Source organism: Chiloscyllium plagiosum, chromosome 1 (genome assembly GCF_004010195.1).
Source record: "Chiloscyllium plagiosum isolate BGI_BamShark_2017 chromosome 1, ASM401019v2, whole genome shotgun sequence".
Lineage (NCBI taxonomy): Eukaryota > Metazoa > Chordata > Chondrichthyes > Orectolobiformes > Hemiscylliidae > Chiloscyllium > Chiloscyllium plagiosum.
The window spans coordinates 155,117,612-155,139,099 of record NC_057710.1 but is presented as its reverse complement, the minus strand read 5'-3'; the positions used below and the strand labels follow the sequence as shown (position 1 = coordinate 155,139,099).

Genomic DNA, 21,488 nt, shown 5'->3' with positions numbered 1-21,488 from the left:
TAGATCTTGTAACTCTCCTTGTGTTTACTCTGAGACCACAGTCCAGACATCAGTCAAAAATCTAACTTCATACAAATGATGACCAGAAGCAAGCAAACCTTCTGCTTGATTGATACGGAATGGAGCAGGAGTACGCTGCTTGGTCCTTTGAACCTGCTCCACCATTTAACAGGATCTTGATTGATCAGACATTCCTCGTGTCCATTCCCCTTAGATTTCCTCACATCTCTCAAATCTATCTTCCTTAGCCTTAAATATAGAGAAGGACTCTGCTCCCACATCTCTATAGCAACAAGCTCCAAACATACACAACCCTCTGGAAGAATTTGGCACCCCTTTATCCGGAGACTATGCCCTCTGGTCAATGAGAAGGACGCATCCTCTCAGCATTTACCCTTTTTTTTAGCCCCTTAAGAATCCCATGTGCTTCAATCAGATTCTTCTACACGCTAGTGAGTAGAATCTCAAACTGTTTAATCTTTGCTTATAAGAAAATCCTTATCATTTAGTGAACGTTCTCTGAATTGCCTCTGATAAAAAGATCTTTCCTAAATAAGGCACTAAAATTGCTCACAGTATTCCAGGTATGCTCTCAGCAGCACATGGTACAGTAGCAATAAGACTTCCCTGCTCATACACTCCAACTCCCTGGAAATAAGAGCCAACATTCCATGAGTCTCCCTGGTTACTCATTGCATATCTGTGCGTTTGTGTGTGAGAGTGAGAGAGAGAGAGTGTGAGTATGGGTGTGCATATGTGTGGGGAGTTTGTGTCTCTGTGTGTGTGAGAGAGTCAGTGTGGGTGTGCGTGTGTGTGTTTGTGGCTGTACGTATGTGTGTGTGCGTGTGGGGGGGTACGTGTGTGCGCATGTAGCAGCTTTCTGTTTGATTCATAGTCCGCCACAGACCCTCTGCGATGTAGCTTTCTCTCAATTTAAATAATAGCTTTGTACTCCCTTCCAAAATGATCACATTGTCCCACAATATCCTCCGCTTGACAACTTTTTGCCCACTTAAACTATTAATACTGCTTATGAATGATTTAGTTACAGAGTATGGAAACAGACCCTCTGGCTCAACTCATTTACACTGACCAGGTTTCTCCAAGTGAACTAGTCCTATTTGCCTGCGTTTGGCCCATATCCCTCTAAACCTTTCCTATCTATGTACCCATCCAGATGCCTTTTAAATGTTGTAATTGTACCAGCCTGCACCACTTCCTCTGGCAGCTCATTCCATACACACACCACCCTCTGTGTGAAAATGTTGCCCCTCAGGTCCCATTTACATCTTCCCCTCTCACCTTAAACCTATGCCCTCTAAGCTTTGGACTCCCCTACCCTGGGGAAAAGACCTTCTTTATTCACCTTATCTGTACCCTTCATGATTTCATAAACCTCTTGGGTCCCCCCCCTCAGCCTCCTACATTCAGTAAAGAGTCCCAGCCTATCCAGTCTCTCCTTATAACTCAAAACTTCCACTCTTGGTAACATTGTTGTAAATCCTTTTTTGCACCCTTTCCAGTTTAATAACATCCTTCCTATTGTAGGACGACCAGAATTGTATGCAGTTTTCCAAATATGGCCTTACCTGTGTCTTGTACCCGTGTAACATGATGTCCCAAATCCTATACACAATGCTCTAACTGATGACGGCAAGTGTGCCAAACACTTTTTTATCATCCTGTCTATCTGGGACACCACTTTCAAGGAACTATCTACCTGCACCCGGGAGTCTAATTAAAGACCCCTTGCAACTTACCTTTTCACTTATTTGTGGCATTTGCAAACCTGGCTATACTACAATTGCTGTCTTCCTCCAATTCATTAATACAAATTGTAAACAGTTGTGGTGCCAGCACTGTCTGCTACGGAATCCTACTGGTCACCGCTCACCAACCTGAAAAGGAACCCCTTGTTGTTTCCTGCCCTTAAGCCAATTCTCTCGCCACGCTGATATTCTACCTTCAACACTGTGGGCTCCTATGACTTATCCTTTTATGAGGTGCCTTGTCAAATCCCTTCCAGAAGTCCAAATACAACACATCTTCTGGTTTCCTTCTATCCACTCTGGTTGAGACTTTCATGAAAAACTCTAAATTAGTCAGAGATGACTTCCCTTTCAAGAAGTCATGCTGACGCTGTTTGATGAGGTAATGATTTTCCAAATGTACTGTTATTTCTTAAATATTATCCCAAGATGTTTCCAACAATAGATGTTAGGCTAATTGGCCTACAGTTACCACTTTTTGCCTCCCTCCCACCCTTTTGAATATGGGTGTCACATTAGCATTTTCCAATCCTTCGGTACTTGTCCAGAACCCCAAGGATTTTTTTTCGAAGATTACAAGCAATGCATCTGCTATCTCTGGAGTTCAATAATGAAGTTTTTTTTTTCTTTTTTGCAAGCATCAGCGAAAAAACAAAGAAATTCTGCAATAACCCATTACAACAAAATGGACTATTTTAGTTTTATACAACTACCATGTTCAAAGGAACTTTGTTTCAAAACAAGAGAATATTAGTAACTGGAAATTTATTGCAATTAATGTTTTCATTATGAAACCATTTCAAAGATTCTCTCAATTTCAAATGCTATTTCCCCTTCTCTATACCACTATCTGCCATATTAAATCAAGAAACTAACTTTAATTGAAGTCACATTTCAAACATTTAAATCTTGCAAATGCTACAGAATATTGGATGTAAAAGTGCAGGTTTTATATACATTCTACCTCCTGCTGGTATTTTGCCAGTGGCAGGCGAGTGTGTCTTCCCTGTCCTGAGAGCAATGGGTCCCTGAAGTTATCAAATAACGGCTATTTGATGGCCTTGAGCCATTATTTTACCAGTGGCAGATAGACACTTGGCTCTCTGGTAAAACCGGTCAGCCACATTACAAACGTGGCTTGGAGGCCTATTTGATTGGGCTGGGGTTCTTCCAGCAGGGGGCCCAACTGATGATAGCATGCCTGAGTGGGTGCAGCAACCCTTAACTCCTATTACAATGACTGGTCTGGGGCCTACTGCAGTCCCAAGCAGTTGCCACCACTTCCTCTAATACTGCTAGTAGTGGAAAACTACCACCCCTTTGCCTGTTGGCCAACACTTGGAGGTGGGACATCCTGCCCCAGACAGTGGACTAACTGTCTGAACTATGCAAAATTTAATCTTGGCTTCTAGAGCCAGTGGAGACAGGTTTGCCCTCAATTTTCTGGCTGGTGTAAAGGGTCACTTAACACCAAGTAAAATGTCAACCTATGTTTTGGAGCTCTCCATGTTTAGCAGCCTGCCTTGGCATTTTGATTCACCCTCTCACTGAAATGACTCTCAGTGACCTTGATTCTGTGGTTACTTCAGCCATTTCATTGTGGGCACAGATCATTTTTGCACACCTCAATGTGACCTAGTTTGGAAGAGAAACAAATAGTTTGCACAGGGTAGAGTAAAAGAGCATGATTTTTTTTCATTGTAAGCAATGCCGCCCCCCCTCCCCCAGTCAGCCAATAACAAAATGACATTTGCACTTGATGTTATTGTTTAGGAAACAGGTTGTGGAACATGCATCAAAGTGAAAAGAATTGTGAAGGTTTTCTGTTTTGACTACGTAAGGAGAGAGATTTTCCCAGGACTATTTTCCTATGTAAACTGTTACGTCAGACTCTGTAAAGGAAATTCTTCTGGTATCAATAAATGCTCGTTCATGGACAAGTACTCATTCACAGAATGTCCACAATAATAGGATGAATACTGTTCAAGACACAGAGTATCTAGGTTACAAGTATCAGAACTGTAACCATGTCATCTTCCTTTAGTGGAGATTCTGATACCTACTGGACCACAGACTGACTCTTATTTCACACAAGATCACCATGAACTCAAAGCCTTTTTATTGCTAGGACGTTCTGGGAGGGCTCATGAATATGCAGCCATATAAACTCCATTTCAACTTAGGTACTCACTGGATTTAAAAATGTTCCACATGCTCTTTTATAAATCAGCATTCAGAAACTTGGCTTGCAGCAAACACTTTTTAATTTGTACAGTGTTTTTATAATAGAGGCACAATCTGGATATGAACTTCTATAGCAAAGGGACCAATAACCAAAAGGAAAAATTAAATAATGCAATTATGTTTTACATTAAAATATGAGGTTAATTTAATGTTAAATATTTGATATACAGAACGCAGAAGGCATTGCCACAAAGTTTAAACAAAATGACAATCCAAAAGCTTTACACATAGGAGCATTAATTTCAAAGACTGTTTACAATGTGAGAGAAAACATTCAATCAGTGAGTGACAGTATGCTGTTAGCAAGAAAAGTAAGCATGGTCATAAGACTAAACTCAAATAGAGTTATTGGAATCCCACAACAGAAGCATATAAGGAGGTAATAATTAACCCAAACTTGTTTTTCTCACTTTTCTATCTCTTTTCCATGCTGACTTAGAGGTGGCAAGAAATTAGTCACGAATCATAAAATGTTTCGAGAATCTCAGTAACGTGACTGAGTGGGAAAATGCATTGTTAAAGGCACACGATTGTAGACAGAAGGCTGGTACGTGGCTTAATTATTTCGAGTTATACCTTTAGGAAAACAGCAATGATGCCAAATCAAAAACAAACAAATCTTGAAAGTTAATGGCACCAAGTGAACATATTCACCAGATGTTTGTAAATATTAATAGGTCATCGCTTAATGCCTTTGTAATAAAGTTCTGTTTGCCCCTCCCTGATCCAGTCTCAAGGATTCTCATTTGACACAATTAACAAATGAATAAACAGTCTATTGGAAGTATAGTGTTGGTGGTAATTTGGAGGGCTAAAGCAGCCATTTCCATCAGCACAGACGCTTCATTTAGGAGACATTTAGCCTATTGCTTTGCAAAGTCATTAGGTTTTGCTTAACAGTTCACTTGCTTTGTGAACTCAAGTGCCCTTTTCTGAAAGAACTTGTATAAAAAATTGTCAATCATGTTTTCAAACAATTACACTGTAGTGACCAGAAGACACCAAACAAATATAGTTACCGTTCAGTGCAAACCTGAATTTAGATATATACTAACTATTCCCCTCTAACCCCTGTACAAAAAGGAATAATCTTCTTAGGTCTTGGTCTTATAAAGTTTATTCAGTTACATAAAATGACCATATTCAATCTAATTTTTCAGATTAACATACAGCAAAAGTGAGAAACAGCTCATTGACCACAATTTTAGTTACTTTCTCCCTGTCTCATAATAGGAAAAAGATTCAAATAGATTTTATAACCACATCAACTATTTCTTCAGGTTTTGAGATATCACTGTTCCTCCAGCCAGGAAGGACCATCAGAACCAGGGGCCTTCAACTTGATGTGAAATTGTTTGAGCACCTGTTCAAGTTGTTGCTGGTTGCCAGCAAAGTAGGCAGATACAGCATTGTGAAAGAGAAGGAGCTGGTTGTGCATGACTTTAATCTGTGGAGAGAACAGAATCATTACTATTCAAAACAAAAGGCAGTGTAAGACTTTGTAAACAGAAAGCTCCAACATTTTCTCCTGCTCTTTAAGGCAATAACAATACTGCCGAATGATTAGTATTTGCCACAGTGTACTTCCTAATCAACAAAAATCACTCTGCACGTTTTATACACAGCTACACAAGAATGAAAAACTTATGTTATATGAATTCAGATTATATATAAAAGACTGTGTTTTGCACGATGTGAATGGATTTATGTCGCTGTCGTGACTGGTTTCATTTACGGGCCTTTTTCTTGGAACCTTAGTTTTATAAAGTTTATTCAGTTGCAGAACATGAAACATCCATTAAAAACAATTCAAGCTGAAGGAAAGCAGGATATATAAGATGCACTGGATATCTCAAAGGTTTTCCCTTGAAATGTAGTCACTTATAATGGTGGAAATATAGCAACAAATTTGCATACAGCAAGCTTCTACAAATATTAATGACATTAATTAATGATAATGACCAGATAATTTAACTTTGTGATGTTGATTGAGGAATGGCTGTTGGTCAGGGCACCAGCTCAGTCTCAGTTCTCCTTCAAATCGAGGCACAGAATCTTTTACATCAACCCATAAAAGCCTCATTGAACCAGCCCACTGGGAATATTGCAGTGGATTTTGTCAGCTTGGATGTAGTATTCAAATCTCTGCAGCGTGACTTACACTCACGGTTGTCTAACCCAAAGGCTACCCACTGAGTCATTGCCAATGTGTCCTTTCTAAATGAGACCCTTTTGTCTTCTCTCTAGAATACATCTCAAATATGGCAGAGGGTGCACAGGACTCGAACCTAACTGCACTGAGCAGTCCATTAGGAGCCAACAACATACTTGTTTCCACTTCCCTTGCAAAGTGTTTTCAGATGTTGCAAGTATGTGAAAAGCATTATGTAAATGCACATTTCCTTTAGCAAGGTGTTTGCTTCCATTCCTCTGACCTTCCTGTGAAGCTGTGTAATGTAGATTGGGACCAGGAAGAAAGGACACCAAATTTACTTAGCTTGCACATGTATCTTTATTACAGATTTGAACTGGCTTGCTTGGCATTAAAATAATTTTTAAAAATAAGAACACTGTTAAATTGCAGATTTTAAAAATATTTTACGCCACCTATGGCACCCATCTTATCCAATTCTACAATTCACCATACCCAGAAACATTTGCCACTGCTGGCATATCTCAGAATGTGCTGGCGCCATCTTCAAAAGGCCACTGCAAACACAGACGCGCACCAAGAATCTTACAGCTGCCCTGCAAAGTTCCTGACATTTGCTCTGGACATGGCAGGGAAGGGAAAATTAGAGTCGAGAGTGTGTTGCCGGAAAAGCACAGCAGGTCAGGCAGCAACCGAGGTGCAGCAGAATCGATGTTTCGGGCCAGACCCCCTCATCGGGAACCTTCCTGATGAGGGGCGCTGGCCCGAATGGTCGACTTTCCTGTGCCTCGGATGCTGCCTGACCTGCTGTGCTTTTCCAGCAACTAACTCTAGACTCTGACCTCCAGCATCTGCAGACCTCACTTTCTCCAAGGGAAAATTAGAGCCTGACTTTGAAGGCAAGGATCTAGAGGTCTGTGTGGTCACGGTGGTGCAGAACCTGGACCCCCATTTCTCACAACATCAGCAATGGGAGACACTGCACCTGACCATGGTCAATGTCATCTCAGCTGAAAGCCATTCTCCCTTACATGACGAAGCACTGTAGATAACCACATGCTTCCTGGCCTTGCAGTTGCTGTAAACAGCACAGCAATACCATCAGGTACGATAGACCTGGTATCGCTGGCTGAGGGGAACAGCAATACCATCAGGTACGACAGACCTGGTATCGCTGGCTGCGGGGAACAGCAATACCATCAGGTACGACAGACCTGGTATCTCTGGCTGAGGGGAAAGGCAAGGCATGGATGTGGTGGGCATCCAGAAAGATTTGAAGAGAGCATGTGCTAAGAGAATAAATGGAACAGGTTGGAAACACACTCTGGTTCAGTCCAAGAGTTGGGAGCATACACTGAATGCAGGGTGTCCTTATTACTACATTACAATTACAGGCTTGTGGACCAATAGAAGTGTACTTTAAGTGGATTGGAGAAGTGCTGTAAGAGTTCTTAGAAGCTAGCCAATGTCTGTGGATATGGGATTCATGTGGTCAGCGCCCATGGAGCATGCTCTGAGATGCTGGTGCCTGGTGTTCAACACAGAAACCCTTTGGAGCGTGTGGCAAGCTGAACTCGCCAGGTACCTCCCTGACTTCCAAACTGAGAATTCTCACTGTCTAGCTTTCCTGTGGTGAGTGGTACGATCGAATGTTGCATACCAAATGGGGAGAGATTGGAATCAATGAGGTCATTAACAAATAATAATTCCCCATAATAGGCAACTTGCAGCTGCCTGGCAAGAATTCAGCCTTGATGCCAGGAATTTATTAAAATATGCAAATTGTCCCTGATGTCAAGATGGGCCTGCCAGACTTCTTATACGAACCTGCCATATTTCTCACCATAATCCATATCATTCTAGCCCCTTCAGAGTCTACCCATAGAGCTATAGTGAATCTGGAGGCCAGTAACAGGCTCTCTTACCTAATTGAGTTTAACTTTGTTTACCCCAGTCCAACACCGGGGGCATTTCTGAATGAGCTAATTGAAGCATGCTCCATTCTCATCTTGTCTCATCCCTCTTCAGCCAGCCCTACCAGCATTTACTGCTCTTTTTTTCCTCCTCATTTAGTTTCAAATGTATCTATACTAGTTATTCTCAACTTCTCCCCATAGTAATGAGTTCCAGTTACCAGTCACTCTTTGGGTAAGGATGTTTCTGCTGAATTCCCTGATAGATTTATTAGTAATAATGTTATATTTATATCCCTTGTTTGGAGATCCAAACCACAGCACAGAGAGGTTGGAAACCGTAGAACCCCTTGGGCTAGTGCTTTACAAACAATGTGAATCAAATATACAGAAAGTACATGAGGACTCTCAGTTAGAAGAAAATTAGTATCAATTACACTTTTTGTAATTTTCAATTGGCAATGTTTTGCCATTTGGGTTCTGTACTTAACAGGGGATGTATTTTCAAATATTAAAACCATTAGAATTATACTGAGTGGAACATGCTGAGTGGACACTGGTTCGGCAGGCCACTGTTGGAATATTGCATGCAATTCTGGTCTCCTTCCTATCAGAAAGATGTTGTGAAACTTGAAAGGGTTCAGAAAAGATTTACAAGGATGTTACCAGGGTTGGAGGATTTGAGCTACAGGGAGAGGCTGAACAGGCTGGGGCCGTTTTCCCTGGAGCATCGGAGGCTGAGGGGCTGGTACAATTGCAACATTCAAGAGGCATTTGGATGGGTGTATGAATAGGAAGGGTTTGGAGGGCTGGGTGCTGACAGGTGGGACTAGGTTGGGTTGGGATATTTGGTTGGCATAGACGGGTTGGACTGAAGGGTTTGTTTTTGTGCTGTACATCTCTATGACTTTATGCTGTAAGAGGATAGGTGAACTTCACTGAAAATTCTCAATATTCCATATAAAATGTTCTGCCATGTATGACTGAAGTACATTTTTGAAAAAAAAATGTTTTCTTCTACATTTACACTATTGTGCCCTTTCATAGTTTTAAAGGCCTTAGTGGATCACCCCTCAGTCTGCTAAACTTTCCCTAACAAGCATATTCTCTTCGTTTAAAATCAAAAAATCCTGAATGGTAATATCAAAGGAGGTTGCCATTTGACTCATCAATCTGTGCCAGTTGCCAGTCTTTTCCACACCTTTCCTTGCAAGTTTCCCTCTTTAGGTGGTTATCCAAGTTCCTTTGAAAGCTGCGGTTGAATCTGCTGCCATCATCCTTTCAGGTAGGGCATTTGCTTGGATATCACCTTCATGAATCTATTTAGTACTCTCTCCATTCTTTACAATAAGATGATAAGAATTGTGTACAGTATTCCAAATGTTGTATGTAATGAGTTTCAATAGAAGTTTAACACAATTGCTGGTTTTCAATGTTATTCCCCTAGAAATGAACCCCAGTTCTTCATTTGCCATTTTTATAGCCACATTACCTTGTGTTGCTAACTTTAATGATGTGTATTTCTGCCCTAAGATTTACTTCCCATTTAAACTCTGATTATTCAAAATGCATAATCTTACACTCATCTATAATAGTTTATGCTGAATTAATTTATCAACCACCCACATCCATTCTTCACAGTTATTAATGTCTTGATGTATTCTATAGCATTCTTCCTCAGTATCAAGGACACACCTAAATTATTGCTGTCAGCAAATTCTGAAACTTTACTGCTGGTCCCAAAGTCCAAGTTAGTTATACGAGGGTTGAAAAACAGTGGTCCGTGCCTTAATCCTTACAGAAAACCCCTTCCCATATTTTGCTACTTTTAACCATTATGCATTAGCTATTTTGCAGCTAGCTTACCATTCTTTACGCTACTTGTTCCAAGAAAGCACTCACGCTCTGATCTTAGTCAGGAGTTTGCAACTTTATCAAAGACCTTTATTTGATTCATTTGTGAAACATGGGCATTTATTGCCTGCCCCAGTTGCCCTTGAGGTGGTGATGCTGAGCTGCCTTCTTGAACCATGGCAATCCACGTACTCTGAATAGACCTACAACACTGCCTGGGAGGGAATGTGATCTAGCGATAGTGAAGGAACAACAATATATTTCAAGTCAGGATGGTGTTCCCACGTACCAGTTGCCCTTGCCCTTCTAAGTAAAAGTGGTTGTAGGCTTGAAAGGTGCTGTTTAAGGATTTTTTATGAATTTCTGCAGTACATCTTGTAGATAGGATAAACTGCTGTTACTGAACACTGGTGGCGGGGGGAGTAGATGTGGTGCCAATTAAGTAGGCTGGCTTTGTCCTGGATGGTGTCAAGCTTCTCTAGAGTTGTTGGAGCTGCACTGATCTGGGCAAGTGGGGAATGTGCGATCACACTCCTGACTTGTGCCTTGTTGATGATGGACAGACTTTGGGGAGTCAGAAGGTGAGTTACTCTCTGCAGTATTGCCAGCCTCTGACCTGCTCTTGCAGCCACTGTGTTTATGTGGTGAGTCCAGTTGAGTTTCTGGTCAATGGTAACTCCAAGGATGTTGATAGTGAGGGATTCAGTAATGGTAACACCACTGAATGTGAAGGGAAGGTGGTTCCAACAACACTACATCTTTGAGTTTCAGATTCTCTATAAAATCAAGTTTGACACTGTAGGATTTCCAGCTTTTTGCACAGCTCTATTCCTTCCCCTAAATTTGAGCCAGCAGGCTGTGGTTTGCATTAATAGGGAGGAACCATACTGTAGTTCATACCATCATCTCTTATCAATAAGATCAGGTATCTTAAAAGTTCAGGTTGTATAGGAAATACTTGGATTATTTTTTATGTGGCATATACTTCAAAGTTAATGGTTCATCAACAAATGAAGCTTGTTCAATAAGATTTGTTTAATACTCAACAGAATTGGGAGAAACATATCGAGTTTAACTTTAGTGCATGGAGGCATATCGGAGGAGGTTGATTCTGGATATGGATTACTGAGTTGTGAGGATTCTTATGGGACTTGACAGGGTAGTTGTGGTAAGGTTGTTTACTCTTCTATGACACTCTAGAGCTGCAGAGTATAATCTCAAGGCAAGGTGTTGCTCACTTAAGACAGAGATGTTTTCGCTCTTACAGTAGTGAATCTGTGGAATTCTTTACTGCACAGGGCTGCTGAGGCTGAGCACTTTCAAGATTTTAAATCAGTATTTTTAAATACAGATTTTTAATCAGTAAGGCTTTCAAGTGTTATGGGGAGAAAGGAGGAAAGTGAAGTTAAGAATGATCAAATCAGCTATGACCTTATTGAATAGCACAGCAGACTCAATGCCTACTTCAGCATTGCATAGTCTAAACTTGGCACACTGCAATGGACCCACCGACCTGTAGCAGCACTACAGGACCTGGGTTGTGCACCTCCCAGCAGTGCTGGAACTCCTATTGTCTACCCAGTGCTATGTCTGCTTCCCAAATTGCTTGGTATTTGACTAGATAGATAATGTAAGATGTAAGCATGATACAAGCACAATAGGATCTGAATTACCTTTCTGTGTGGTTTAGCTAAACCTTTCCTGTTAAAGCCACATTACTACATAATCTCATTCAGTAATGTGCAATAACACACAAGATAAACTAGCCTTTTTCACAATACCTTGTTTTCATCCAGAAACTTCAGTTTCACTGACACACTTCCTCGAAGCTTGTCAAACTTCTCTTTGTGAATCTGGAATTGTTGCTGAGACTGCTCAATTTTTGGAATTGTAACAGCATCGCGAGGACCAAGGTTCAGTTCCTCTAAATCAGTACGATATGCATCATACTCTATCCTGCAACACAAACCACAGAACAACATAAATCCTACAAATTACCATCGCAAATTAATGACATCAAATGAAAACAGCAGCTGAAAAGACATTTTTTTCTCAAGATATCAGTTCTAATAAAATACATTCTGCAATGTCTTCTGTATAATCACAGTATCTGTGGAATTGTATGCTATAAGGATAAAAAAAATTCTCAAATATACAAAAGGTTTCATTACCTCAGAGGTAGCAGCAGCTTTTTTTTAAAAATTATGGTGTGGTGTTAATGAGTGAATTTTCTACATGACCTTATCAAAATACTGCCAAGAGAATCGGATAATTACTGAAGTCATAAATGTCAAACAATATTTTCCTAAGCTGTACAAGTTGGGATGGCATGCATTGTATAATCTGTTCATATTTCATGCTTCAGTATGACAAGAATACAGACTTGGTTCAATTTCTCTTACTGTCCCAGTGCTGATACTTACATCATACAAGGTGTTGCCATTGCCCCCCAGAAAAAGATTGCTGCTCACAAAGCAGTGTGTGTTTAATTATAATTTCAATTCTTATTAAAAAAAAGAGAGGACAAGTTGTGCTTGTTTATAATAGCTGCCAGGTCTCATGCTTCGATGCAATGATGTAACATAGTCACTGGGTTCAGGTAACCTTGCAAAGACATTTGAAACCCTAGACTTCACTGCACCATTGTAGCTCTCCAAGTCAGCTTCGTATTCTATAAACCATACAAAAAGTTGCAAGGATTAACATCATTATTTCTTTGTGGATTATTGTTGAAAATGAGACTCCCTAAATGGTTTAGCATGTTTGTTCAGTGAGTAAGTGACCTCTAAAGAGAAGAGAAATTCCAGATTTGATGCTGTACTAGTAGATTCAGCTGGGACGTAGGAGGAGCATGCTTGTGCTTAGAGTTTATGAGGGCTGGGAGGAACAGGAGAAAAGATTAGCCAGAAATACTGTCTCTTACCTCAATTAAGTGAACCCATTAAAAAATGTAGAGACGTGGTCTTTGGTACAGCTGCAAAAGTGTGTATTTATAGAACTAGTTTAATGTAAAAAAAATCCTAAAGTATTGCATAGAGTCTTCAGGAAGGTGCCTGTCCACAAGCAGTAAAATTAGAATGCTCAAAAGAATGGTCAAAGGTGTGAGAGATTGGTGAAGGCAGGAATGGAGGAGGGCCAAGAAGAGAGTACTGCAGAATGTAGGGCTTAGCTTAGCTTAGCATGGCGAGAGTTGGGGAGGAAATATAGTGCAAAGGAGGCCAAAACCAGAGAAAGAAATGAAAACAGAAAATTATGGAAGTACTCAATAGGTCAGGTAGCATTTATGGGGAGAGAGAAAGTGATTTATTTTCAAGTTAATGAGCATACATGAGTGTTAGGGCAAGGTGGAGATATGATAGGTTTTAAGGAATAGATGGGGCAAGCACAAAGAAAGGTCTCAGACAGGATGGAAAACAGGGGAGTTCAATGACAGGATACCTAATGTACAGCGCTGAAAGAAATGTTAAAAAGATCATAGAATATAGAAACAAAAATATGCTTATAACAAATGCCCTGCAGTCTAGAAGAAAAAAATACAGAAAAACCACAATGTGCAAAACAGAGGTGGAAAGAGATTTATAGTCCTAAACTGAACTGAGGAAAAAGGCTAGGGATAGGGGGCAGTTTCAGGCTGGAGGAGGTTATGGAGGTCAGAAACCATTAAGATATTTAAAGAAACAACTAAGAATTTTAAATTTATGGTGTTCTGCAACAAAGAACAAATAATGTGATTTTCAAGGTGATAGGTGAAAGAAGAGGTGGATAAAAAGTCCCACCATCAGCATAAATACCATTTTTTCCAAGGTGCTACCAGTTCTGATGGGTCACTAGACTCAAAACTTTAACTGTTTTTTCTCCAAAGATCTGCAAAACCGGAGTTTCTCCAGCAATTTTTTCCCCCCAGATTTTCAGTCTTTTGTCTTGGTTTAATGGTGGTAATTCAGGTTGGAAGATCATCTTGGTCAAATAAAATGCCAAAGTGATGAAAAATCCAGTTTAGACTGATCAAAGAATGGCAATTATGAAAGGTTTGAAAGGCAAAAGCCTGTTTTCTCTTAGCCTAAAGAGAACTACAGGTTACTGAGACAAATATCATATCAACAGTATGACAACACACAGGATTAAAAACAAGAAAAAATGCTGGAAATCACAGCAGGTCAGGCAGCATTCACAAAGAGAGAGCAAGCTAATGTTTTGAGTCTAAATGACTCTTCAGAGCTGATGCAAAGTGTGGAGGGGGCAGCATTTTTTCAATAGCGGGTGAAGGTGAAGGGTGGGTGTAGGGGTGTGGATGCTCTGATAACGCACAGGAATTGGACGAGTCAAGAAAGACAGTAACATTACTTGAGTTAAATACAAGTCCTGTGTCAAGATGAAGTCTCCAAGGGACAGGTAGATGAGGAGAAGGAATATCATGAAATCATGGGAACTTTCAAAGCAACAGCGTAAGGTGGAAAGTGAAACTTTTGCCAGAAAGTCACTGGATATTCTCAGATATGAAATAAAAAAGTTCAAGTGATTTCAGAAAAAAGGGTTTCTTCAGAGCAAATGCAGAATGAATTGGGATTAAAAATAAGATGGATTGAAAAATAGAAACAAGTCATCAAAGCAGAAACTCAGACCATAGACAGAGTTTAGGAGAGTTGGGAAGGATAAGAGGTGGCTGTGATCAAGGCTCAGAACATTTACTTACAGGGAGAGGTGTAGGAAGCAGAGCAAAAGACACAATTTGCAATGGTTGAAAAATAAGTCTCAAGAACAAGGAAACTATCTTGGATAAACACTGAGGAGCTGAGAGGGGTGAGCAGAGACAGCAGTTTTTAATGGAGAGCTGAAAACAGGGTGAAATGTTTAAAAGGGGAAGGAGTAATATGGAGGAGTAATCGCAAAAAAGGTGACCATGTAGCTTGGTATTAAGAACTACATCATCAGACAATAGTTACAGCAATGTAGAGATGGAAGATCAGTTATCGCGCTGCAAGGTGTCAACAGCTTCTTTCAGTCAATTCCAGGATGGCAATAAACCACACTGAGAGAGAAAGGGGCTTTTATTAAAATGATCAGACACTCTGGAGGGAAACATGCATAGACGTGGTGATTCACTATCACAGCAGCCAACCAAGAGAATGGTGGAGGGCAGGAGGAAAGAGATTGATGACATTAACTCCAGGGACATACTAGGTCTGAAGACAAATGAGAATTGAGGTGAGGCTGTTGATTCCTACTTCTAAGGACATTATAATAGTTACTATAATGGGGCTGTTAGAGAATAATGAGCGATGCACAAAGGACAACCACGACTTTCTATAATGGGATTCATGCCTGAATAATTGCTTTGGTGACTGAAGGCAGGAGTAATGATGAGTTATAGTGGATGAGGGAAATACTTAAAATGGGGAAATGAAAGGTGACATGGCTCGATATTGGAAGATGAGAGGGAGGGAGTCAGAAGAATCCAAGGAGAACTGAAAACCCATCAGACAAGATCAGATATATGATAAACCTTACATAGGACCTACTGATATTCACTTTGAATGCCTACACATGAATATCAATTAATAGTTGAGGTACTAAGGAGTTCTTTGTGTCAATTCAGCCATATATAAAGGAGTGGCCCTATTCAGTAGGGCAGTGGGTTTGAAAACAGCAAAGAGGGGAAGAAAGGAAAAAGTAATAACTTTATTGGAACAAATGGGAATTGAAAAGTTAAAATTATACATGTGTTTAATTGACGAAATACATATATTCATATCAAGGGAAAGTTAAACAATTATTAGACCATAAGACCTAACAATGTTCAAATCTGATGCTGAGACAACATGACTAATTCAAAGCTACCACAGATAACAAAATATCATAAAAGAAAGTGTCAATGATACAAATACTCAGTCAACATTAACCGTGTCTTGTACAAAACACTGCTTGGCCTATATCATCCTTTTTTTGCTGAAGACTGAAGTACACATCTTGTGTTACAACAGTTATGGAGGTCACTGCATCTGCATTGACAATGAACATCAAGCATCAAGGAAGTGCTTTCATATTGAAATGTTCTCTAAAGCTAGTTTTTCTGGCATTGTGTGTGTATTTGGAAGAGAAAGACTTCAGTAATCAGCACTAGAGTATTTTTCAGATTTGCATCAACTACTTCACTACAAAATTCTATAATATGAACATCATCAAGCATCAGTTGTGCAGTGCATGACAGTATATATAACAAGAACAAGTAAAAAGACAGGGCATACAAATTAAATAAATCTGAGATCTAGTGCATTAAGAAACAGGACGGTAATCTTAGTCAGAGGATCAAGTGTAAATTGGAAAACACTTTATTATAATGTGGGATTGGAATCCACTTAGAATCCATTAGAGTCCACTTCTTCCTAATTAACTGCGTGCAGCTAACAGGAAATGTCTGCTCATTACAGGTTAGAAGCAATATGCACAATCTGTGAAATCAAGTTCTACACGTGTCATGGATACAGTTGAATACATATTTTTCTGAATTTTAACAACACCCATATAAACTCAGTAAAAGCACTATATTGTTTTGGAAATAGCAGCTGTAAAATTCAATTAATATTTTATCAAATTGCACCATTACAAATGATATACCTGGCATTTTCATAATGTTTTACTGCGATTAATGTGTCTTCAATTGTTTTGTTCACCAAAGTATTTACGCTGGCAATGAAAAAGTTAATTGCTCCAAGAAGGGTCTCCCCGTTTTTACACAGCAACTTCTGGGTTTCAGCATTATAGCCAAACTCTTCCTGAAATACACAGAGAATGATATTTGCTTGCATACAAAAAGACCAGTAGAAGGCTCCATGAAATACCTCAACACAGTATACCAATAAATATAAATCAGAGCTATGTAATGTTAACATTTTAGCTGAACACACTAAAGAACAAGATGACAGTAGTTACATTTTTGAACATTTTTATGACTGATACCATTGAAGCATATGGTTTTGTGTAAACTTAGGGGTGGCGGCAAAGTTCCTAGTTAGAGAAAAACTAGATGACTGCAGAAATAAAAACAAAGTGCTGGAGAAATTCAACAGGTCTGGCAGCATCTGTGGACAGAGAAACAGAACAAATGTTTTGCGTTTCAGAGTCAGGTGTTTACAGTACAGGAGGCAGCATTTGGCCCAGCTAGTCAAAAAAAAGATCTGACTAGACAAATCCATTTCCAGCTCTTCAGCCGTAGCCCAGAGGCTAAATCAACACAAGTGAACATTATGAGAATTTCTGATTCAACTGCCCTTTCAGGCAGAGAGTTCCAGATTCCTACACTGCTGGAGAGAAAGCATTTTCCTCAAACCCCCTCTTAGCCTTTTCCATCTTATCTTAAATCGATGCTCCCTTTACCTATGGGAAAAAGGCATGTTCCTACCCATCCCACCTAGGCTCCTCATAATCTGATACATCTCTATCAGAGATGTATCTCCTACTCAACCTTCACTACTCCAAGGAAAACAATCCCAGCCTGTTCAATCTTCCCTCAAAGCTCAAGCCCTCTAGCCCAGGCAGCTTCCAGGTAAATGTCCTGAGCACCATCTCGAGTGCAATGACATCTTTCCTATAATGTGGTGACCAGATCTGCACACAGTACTCTAGTTGTAGCCTAGTCAGTTTGTACAGTTCCAACATATCCTCCCTGCTCTTGAATTCTATGTCAAGGGCTAATGAAATTAATTATTTCATATTCTGTTTTAATTACCTTGTGTACCTAGTGTATTAAACATGCCTTCAGGCATCTGTGGATATGTACACCAAAGTCTCTCTACCTTTAGTATTCTCCAGGGTCCTACCATTCCTAGTGTAACCCTTTGCCTGGTTAGCCCACCTCAACTGCATTACTTTATTATTTTTTGCAATGAATTCCATTTGCTCTTGCTCCAATCACCTGATACTTTTCCCACATGTTATGACTAACTTCCTCAATATTTACCGCCCCTCCAAATTCCATGTCATCTGTGAATTGCTCAATTACACCTCTTACAGTTAAGCCCAAATCAGTAACGTACACCAAGACAAGAAGGCCCCCAGCACTGAGCTCCATGGAGCCCCAGTGGAAACAGATCTCCATTCACCAAAACATCCCACTACTATTACCCTCTGCTTCCAGTATTTCAGCCAACTTTGGAACCAACATACCACTTTGTCTTAGATCCCATGAACTCCTACTTTCTTGACAGGTTTGCCATGAGAGACCTATGCAAAAGCCATGTTGGAGTCCATTTAAACTACGTTAAATGCACTATCTTCATCAACACTCCTGGTTACCTCCTCAAAACATCTGAACAAATCTGGCAAACACAATCTTTCCTCAACAAATCTATGCATGGTTAATCGGTGTTGCTCCAGGTATAATATATATTGTCCCTCAATTCTTTGTAATATCATCATCAAGGTTAGACTGACTGGTCTGTAATTTCTTGATCCATCTCATCTGCCCCATTTCTTAAAATAATGGGACAATGTTAATTGTCCTCCAGTTCTCTAACACTTCACTTGTAGCCAGAGAAGGTTTGAAAATGAATGCCTAATATCACCTCAGTCAACATACATATCTTGACTAGGCTTGTAGATTTATACTTCTAAGGATGCTAAACCTGTTGGTACTTAGAAACACGGAAACAGATCCTTCAGTCCAACCAGTCCATGCCGAACATAATCCCAAACTAAACTAGTCCCACCAGCCTGCTCCTGACCCATATCCCTCCACAGCTAACCTATGCATGTACTTATCTAAGTGTATTTTAAAAGCTGTAACCATGCCTCCATCCACCATTTCCACAGGAAGTTCAAAACTAGGGGGTATACTTTTCAAGTGAGAGGAGAAAGATTTAAAAGGAACCTGAGAGGTAACTTTTTCACACAGAGGTTACTCAGAGTGGCTCACGTGTGGAATGAACTGCTAGAGGAAGTGGTAGATGCAGGCACAGTTACAACTTTTAAGGGAGATTTGGATAGCTACAAGAACAGGAGAGATTTAGAGGGATTTGGGCCCAACGCAGGCAAGTGAGACTAGATTACTTTGGGAAATTTGGTCAGCATGGACGAAGTGCACCATAGGGTCTGTTTCCATGGTGTATGACTCTATTTCCTCCTTGAATTTAGTTAAAAACCACACAACACCAGGTTATAGTCCAACAGGTTTAATTGGAAGCACTAGCTTTTGGAGTGTCGCTCCTTCACCAGGTGGTTGCGGAGGACACAATTGTAAGACACAGAATTTATAGCAAAAGTTTACAATGTGATTTAACTGAAATTATACATTAAAAAATACCTTGATTGTTTGTTGAGTCTTTCATCTGTTCAAATACCATGATAATTTCACTTGTTTCATGTGTAAATCACAAAACTTTTTTTATATAAAAGTTACATTCTCAGGTTAACTGTAACAATTGATGTCAGCCAGATACTATGTTGAAGGTGTTAGCCCCGTGTTCCCTGTCTGTGCCATAATGTTTAGATTGATTCTAATCTAAAAAGTGAGTTAACAGAGTCTTACATGGATTCATGCAGTTTTTGAGCAAAGTACAATGTAACCCTGCAAGTACAAATTCACCCCACAAACGTATATGTATATGTGTGCAGGTCTTTGTGTGTGTGTGTGTGTCTGTCTCTCTAGGATGGGGGTTGTGAGTGTGAGTGAGAGTGTATGTGAGTGTAGAGTGTCTAAGTCTGTGAGGTGGTGCACTTCTGAGGTCCAGGACATGCAACTTCGGACCTTTGGGTGAGCATCCTCTAAGACGGACTTTGGGACAGTCAGCAATGAAAAGTGGTTGAGCAGAGGCTGATAGCCAAGTTCCGTACCCATTGGGAGGGCCTCAACTGGGACTTTGGGCTCATGTCACACTACAGGTGACCACCATTGCACTATACACACACACACACTCCTTCACATTCATATACACACATACATGCACTCCTATACGCACATAGACACTCCTATGTCCACACACATGTATACACAGACACTCACTCACACACCCTTACAGACACACACTCCCACACTCTCACATGCATCCTCACACAGACGTAGACCACTCTGCACTCACACACACATATATATACACACTCTCTCTCACAAACACTCACAACCCCTCACCCCAGACACACACACTCCTACAGACACACACACTCTCCCTCATAGACTTGGACACTCTACACTCACATGCACACACATATACAATCTCTCTCACACTCACAACCCCCCACCCCAGACAGACACACACACACAAAAACCCACATGCACACATATACATTTGTGGGGTGAATTTGTACTTGCAGAGTTACATTTTACTTTGCTCAAAAACTGCATGAATTCATGTAAAACCCTTATCTCACTTTTTAGATTAGAATCGGTCTCAACATTGTGGCACAGACAGAGAACATAGGGGGCTAATACTTTCAGCATATTGTCTGGCTAACATCAAGTTAATCTGAGAATGTAACTTGTAAAAAAAAATTGTGATTTACACATGAAACAAGTGAAACTATCATGGTATTTGAACAGATGAAAGACTCAACAAACAAACAAGGTATTTTTCAATGTATAATTTCAGTTACATCACACTGTAAACTTTGGCTATAAATGCTGTGTCTTACAATTGTGTCCTCCACAACCACCTGGTGAAGGAGCGGCGCTCTGAAAGCTAGTGCTTCCAATTAAACCTGTTGGACTATAACCTGGTGTTGTGTGATTTTTAACTTTGTACACCCCAGTCCAACACTGGCATCTCCAAATCAGTCCTCCTTGATACCTACCATTGCCTAACACAGTTTTATCAGCAAGTAATTACTCCCAGTCCAGGCTGAATGATATCTTAATAAAAGTAGCTTTGCTCCAGTTTAGAACATTTACTTTGGCCCATCCTTATCCTTTTTAGTAATTATTTTAAATCTAACTGTGTAATACTGTCTCTCTCTCCAAAGTGCTCCTCTGCTGATGCGCCTTTCATTTGACTGGGCTCATATCCAAATTGCCCCTTCCTTTGCTGGGAGAGCCCAATGATTTTTCTTTAGAACGCTTTTCACATGCTGCAATTTTCGGTTTTCAGTTCAGATTTGCCGTATTTTGCTTTTATTGGGGATGGCTACAGTATGTAGAACTTGGAGGAAACCCTGGCTTAAACCATGAATTGATTGATACTCAACAAGCAACTAGGTAACACAATAACAGCTATGCTGCTATGGGTAAATTGAGAGATGCATCTGAATGCTGTGCTCTTAGAGTCATAAATTCATACTGCATGGAAACAGGCCCTTTGGCTCAACTTGTCCATGCCAACCAGGTTTCTTCAACTGAACCAGTCCCATTACTGATGTTGTCATGCTACATTAGAACAGCACACTTCAAAAAATATTTAGCTGGCTGCAAAGCACTTCAGGATGTCCCAATTTTTTATTAGTTTATGAAATTAAATTTTAGAATGAAAAATTATCTGGTTATCCATTACAAAAGACAGTAAAGCACAATGTTAATGAGGGGCCCTGGCTGCTTTTAGTTAAATGTAACAATTGACTCTCTGACTCCCTGAG

At 40.1% G+C, this 21,488-nt stretch overlaps 1 protein-coding gene across 5 annotated transcripts in view; it reads right to left on the bottom strand.

The window, feature by feature from the left end:
* Positions 1-3,865: 3,865 nt before the first annotated feature.
* The window catches only part of arfip1 (ADP-ribosylation factor interacting protein 1 (arfaptin 1)), a 206,456-nt gene continuing 188,833 nt past the window's right edge, over positions 3,866-21,488 (bottom strand). For all 5 annotated transcript variants that reach the window (XM_043699966.1, XM_043699976.1, XM_043699985.1 and 2 more), the window contains 3 exons: positions 16,548-16,705; positions 11,714-11,888; positions 3,866-5,460 (listed from right to left, as the gene is read on the bottom strand). In XM_043699966.1, the coding sequence (XP_043555901.1) occupies positions 5,305-5,460; positions 11,714-11,888; positions 16,548-16,705 (489 nt within the window). In that variant the 3' untranslated portion in view covers positions 3,866-5,304. The remainder of the gene's footprint in view (positions 5,461-11,713; positions 11,889-16,547; positions 16,706-21,488) is intronic.